The following is a 5592-nucleotide window of genomic DNA, read 5'->3' as shown; positions in this document are numbered from 1 at the left end:
GGAGCCCGGGCGTCTAGGCAGCCTCCGCCCTAGCCGCCGCGGGCTGGCCCGCACGGGCTCGTGTCCGGCTCGCTGGCTCCTAGCTGCGCGCCGGGCGGCCGCTCCCGCCCGAGAGCAGCGCGCGGCGGGCTGCAGGCGCCCTCTGGAAGGCAGCAGAAGAAAGCCCCATTCAGTTTGAATTTGCAGAAATTTAATCCGGTCGCGGGCGGCGGGAACAGATGCGAGCTCCACTCTGCAGCCTGTACACTTTCAAATCCCTCGTAGCCCCTCCTTCCCCGCGCGCAACAGCCAAACTCGACCCTCGCCGGAGAGGGGAGGGCCCTGGGAGGGGAGCAGCGGAGTGGGCGGCGGAGCCACCTGAGCGCCGGGCAGGGGGACCTAGCGCTGCCTCGAAGACGCGCGCTCCCGGGCCGCCCAAGTCGGGCCGCCTCCGGCTGCGCCTCTCGCCTAGATTCGGGGCTCGGGCTTTCTGGACCTTTCGGCGAAAGGTCCAGCCTCACCCACCCTGGGCAGGAGGAAGGGAGGGAGGCTCTCTCGAACCCGGTGGACTGTGGGTTAGGTGCCCGGTGTGCAGCCCCGGGCGTGGAACATAGTAGGACCCTCTGGACCCTGGATGGGTGGATAGATGGATGGGTGGAAGGAAGGATGGAGAGGTGGCGGGGCGTCTGCCCGGGCTCACACCAGAGGGGAACGCTGTGTTGGAGGAGGAGCAGCCGCAACAATACTAGTAGCAGCAGCAACGTAGGAACCAGGGCATTTGCTGCCTCTGCTCGTACGTTTACACCTTCTCTGCTTTCCATTGAAATGATGCCGGTGATTGCAGGATGCGATGGACCAGCGCTCCCTGCTCCTGGAGGCTTTTGTTCTGTGCGCGCCCTGACTCTGCTCATCCCTCGTAAACAAGTGCAGCTGCCCTGACCACTCTGATCTTCTCCAGGATCCCCAGCGTCTTCTCAAACCAAAAATGAGGAATCTCGTGGCAGGGAGGGGGGAGGAAGGGGGAGGCATTTACAAAATGCTACCTGTTGAGCAGCCAGATAAAAGACACCAGCGTTTCAAGCATACTTAACCCCTGACATTACAGCATCAGAGTTCAAAGGCAGGATTCGGTCCTCAAGTTCCTTTCACTACTGACTCCGCTGTAAACAATTATGGCATGATCCACGTCAGTGCTCTGAGATAGGGGCGGGGCGGGAAGAGGAGGTGGTGCACAGCAGTCGTTAATCCAGTGTCTTGGGGGCTTTCTGACCCATGTGAAAAGTGACCCAGAGGAACGCCTGTTTTAAGTAGATCTAATTTTAAATATGCTATGATCGACTACTCACGTGTTATGACTAGGGTTGTTTTCCATCAGTCTCCTCCATTGTTCCCTCTTCTCAATATTAAAAATACACTTTCAAATGTTTTTCTTGCTGTGCTTAAGGGACTTCATTACTCCCACCCCACCCCCATAATTTCCACAAGGCCAATCCAATCGCTATAATGTCTCCGATTCAATGATCAAATTTTAGGACCGTAACCTGGTGGGAGAAGGGGGCTATATGACCAGCGCTGAGTGAATGTTCAACAAAGATCTGATGGACGAGGAATATGGAGCTCACTTTGGGATCAAAACCATTCTGCATCTTCTTTCTGAAAAGGTTTTAGAGTTTCCCCAGTTAGTAGCCTATGTGTTAATAGAGTATGAATTTCTTTAAATTTTAAGATAATTCGCTCTGTATGAAAATTTAGAAATTACTTTATTATAGAGTAAGGCAAATGTCAGAGACAGTTCATCAAATTACCTTTATGGCCTAAAAAAAAAAAAAAGCTAGCCAATTCAGGCACAAAAATGGTGGAAGATATTTACAATGAAATAGAGATTTTCTTTCCTTTTAATTACCCTCTATGGGTGGAGATCAGGAAAGGGGTGAAGAAGAGAGAAAATCCAGGCCCATTAATTCTTTTTTAAGCCTGATGCCTGGGTTTGATTCAAGTTCACTGCTAATTCCATCAGCTGGGATGGATGCCAAAGAGAAGTCCAGATCTTACCCTTCCTGGGCTTAGTAACTGGTTTTTGAACCATAGGTCCTGTCCTCTGAAATGGCCTTGTTTAATGAGGAATAAGCCCAGAAATTCCTTTATGTAGGACAAATCAGTACATGAAACAATGGACTGCCCTCATGTTAGATACGTAGGAAACAACTTGTTGAAAGTCCTAGTCCAGCATTGAAGATTCTCTACTAATTATTCCAAACTGTATGTCTTCTCTTCCTGTGGGATGTCCCTGAGCACTACATTTCAGCTGTCTTTATCCGGGATGGGGCTTCCTCACCTCTGCACCTTTTTTCTTTTGGCTGCGTAGGGTCTTTTAGTTGCGGCACGCAGGATCTTCCTTGCGGCACGCGGGATCTTTGTCGAGGCGTGCAGGATCTTTCATTGCAGCGCTGGCTCTTCGTTGTGATGCGTGGGCTTCTCTCTAGTTGTGGTGTGCGTGTTTTCCATTCTCTAGTTGTGGTGCACAGGCTCCAGGGCGTGTGGGCTCTGTAGTTGTGGCGTGTGGGTTCCAGAGCACGTGGGCACTGTAGTTTAACAACAGTGAGCTGCAATAGGCTGATCACTCGTCCTTCTCTCTTACTCTATATCACTCATTCTTCTTAAGTTCTGTATTACTTCCTGTGAATATCTTTCTTCTCTTTTAGACTTTTTGAGAACAAGAGATTCTATTTGCCCTAGAGAACCTAGCACAGTGCCCTGAGACATGGTCATCATTCAATACATATTTGCATAAATGAAAGCAATCGTGGGACTTCCCTGGTGGTGCAGTGGTTAAGAATCTGCCTGCCAATGCAGAGGTCACAGGTTCGTTCCCTGGTCCAGGAAGATCCCACATGCCACGGAGCAACTAAGCCCATGTGCCACAACTACTGAGCCTGTGCTCTAGAGCCCGTGAGCCACAACTACTGAAGCCTGCTCGCCCTAAAGTCCACACGCTGCAATTACCGAGCCCACGCACCGCAACTACTGAAGCCCACGCGCCGCAACTACTGAAGCCCATGCACCTAGAGCCCATGCTCCTCAACAAGAGAAGCCGCTGCAATAAGAAGTCCACGCACCACAATGAAAGGTAGCCCCCACTCGCCACAACCAGAGACAGCCCACGCACGGCAATGAAGACCCAATGCAGCCAAAAAATAAATTTAGAAAAAAAAAGAAAGCCATCGTTCACGGATTCTCAAATGAGTGGAGCTTCATTGCTCCAGACAGCAAGATCCCCTCTGTCCTGGTGGAAGACACTTCTAATAACTTTCTAAAAGCGTTTGCAGTTATATTGTTAGTTGCCTATGGGTAGTCAACAAATATAATTGTTTGTCTTGTCAAAGATGGGCCATTCTCTAATTCGGATGCATTAACCCTTTAAAAAACATTTCCAATTACAGTGGGCTGGAAAGCCGTGAAAAGCTTTCTCAGTTGACTTGTACCAGCTGTCTCCTTCCCATCTCTTTCACCATCTCCTCCTTCCATATGGCTGGGAGACTGTCTATGTGCTCCCACAGAATGCCAGCTAGGAGACCCAGCTGGAAGCAGTCAAAGACAATTAGAAGTAATCAGCTGGCATGACCAGGAAATGAAAGTTGTCTGGAGGGGGTTAGGATGGCAGAAGCTGGCTGGTGACTGGAGAAGGAACGGAGAGCAAAGCAAAGAGAGCAGGCCTGAAGAAACTTTGCCTGGAAGACATTCTCTGAACTCTATACGTTAGTTCTCCCCAAACAAAGCTTCCAGTAAATCACAGAGGCAGGACTTGAACACATGTCCCCAGAGTTCACGTGCACCGTTATCTTTTCACAGCACTCGGCTGTTGAATGTGTACAATGCAAAGGCTGAGGAAGGCGGGGTCCCTCAGTCACAGACGGGGGTGTAGAGGCAACCTAAGCTGGCGCTGGAGAGCAGGGAACGTGCAACACCCCGCAGTGATGTCCTTCTCTGAAAATGAATCGTGACTCACCACCTCCCTGTGCCTCAGTCTCCTCCATCTGTAAAAGTGGGATATTAAGGAAGCGTGAGGCTTAAATGAGAGGATGAACACAAGCATTCAGCCTAGTACCCGGCACTTCGAAACACACGGTGACGTTTAGCTCTCACTCCTTCCATCAATACCGTGATCATCACAACACTGGGAGAGGTCACTCAAGAAGGCCCCAGAATTCCACAAACACAACTACCCTTATTACTGAGGAAGCCAATGCATTTTCTCCAGGTGGGATCACTTCCCTGAATCCAGAGTCCTGTGACCAAACCCTCTTCTTCTCCACCAGGCTGTCTGAAAGGATCTCAGACTTAAACTGGGCTCAACACACACACACCCTGCTCCACTCCTATTCCAGGGGTGTACCCCAACTCACCCCCAAATCTAAGAATCATCCTTTGCTTCCTCTCCTTCCTGAGCCTCATATCCAGTCCCTCAGCAAATGCTATGGGTTCTACTTTCACAACACACCCACATGTGACCATGGCTGGCCATTCTCACCATCGTCACCTTCTTCAAGCTACCATCCTCTCTCTCCTCCTAACTGGTATCCCTTGTTTCCATAGCAAAGCCCAAACCATGTCCTAAAAATGGGAATCCTATCACAACACCACTTCCCTTCCCCAAACTGTCCAACAGATCCCCCACCACAGAAAAGACGCCCACGTGCCTTATCCTGGTGCAGCCCCTGCTTCCCTCTTCAGCATCCGGCCTCCCAAGACTCACTAGCGGTACCTCCCTCCTGCCCCGACTACAAGCCACCCAGCTCCTTCCCACCTCAAGGCTCTTACCCTTGCTTTTCCCTCTGTGCCAATAGCACACTTCTCGTCGATCTTGGTGTGGTCTGTCCCTCCCTTCATTCAGGGTTCTGCGCTCTGGATCAGGGAGCAGGGAGACCTCCCCAGGTCCCCTCATTGCCATCCTCTAACCCCAAACTCTACTGCATATTTCCTTGTGCCATTTGGTCAGTAGCTGACAGAAGGGTGCACATTCGTTTGTTTCTGCACATCTCTCTCTCCCTCTAGACTTTAAGGTCCATGCAGCCAGGACGTCGGCCGTATCCCAACCCCTGTGCATGCCCGGCATATTGTAGGAGCTCAGCAACACCTGTGGAACCCCATCTCGACTCCTGATATGCCCATGCACGGAGTCTGGATGGTGGTACCAAGCCTGCCCTCCTGCGACTGCTTCCCAGCACCACTGAGGTGATGTCTTCCAACAAGATCCTGATGGCTGCCCCCAAGGGAGCTCAAGGCTTATCATGGTTGAACCTCCATCAGGCCCCAAGAGCCAGATATCATGGCTATTTCAGTAAGAAAAATGTACCGCCCACCTCACAGCCACATGGGAGCCTGGGCTTTACGATTCCACATCTAAGGTTTGGTCCCTTCCTCCAAATTCCAGAGAGAGGCTATTGAGAAGGATTGGAAGTTAAAATATTTTACAGGAAGTGATCATCACATATACTCCTCTGGACCGTTTCTCCTTGCCTGCACTTCTCCTTGGCAGTCAACACCAAGAGCCCGAGAGCTACGAGGCCCTTCCCCCTCCCTTTACTTCTCTGACCTGTCTCTCCCTATTCACTC

General features: G+C 50.9%; 1 protein-coding gene across 1 annotated transcript in view; it reads right to left on the bottom strand.

Moving 5' to 3' along the window:
- Nucleotides 1-4866, bottom strand: part of HUNK (hormonally up-regulated Neu-associated kinase) — a 112149-nt gene extending 107283 nt beyond the window's left edge. The window contains exons 1-3 of the mRNA XM_024758412.1: nucleotides 4798-4866; nucleotides 358-475; nucleotides 55-142 (exon numbers count right to left, since the gene is read on the bottom strand). Coding sequence (XP_024614180.1) covers nucleotides 55-142; nucleotides 358-475; nucleotides 4798-4866 — 275 coding nt within the window. The remainder of the gene's footprint in view (nucleotides 1-54; nucleotides 143-357; nucleotides 476-4797) is intronic.
- Between the last annotated feature and the right edge of the window lie 726 nt (nucleotides 4867-5592).

Source organism: Neophocaena asiaeorientalis, unplaced genomic scaffold (assembly GCF_003031525.2).
Source record: "Neophocaena asiaeorientalis asiaeorientalis breed wild unplaced genomic scaffold, Neophocaena_asiaeorientalis_V1.1 scaffold45, whole genome shotgun sequence".
Taxonomy (NCBI): domain Eukaryota; kingdom Metazoa; phylum Chordata; class Mammalia; order Artiodactyla; family Phocoenidae; genus Neophocaena; species Neophocaena asiaeorientalis.
The sequence above is the reverse complement of the archived record's forward strand: the minus strand, read 5'-3'. Positions and strand labels throughout refer to the sequence as shown.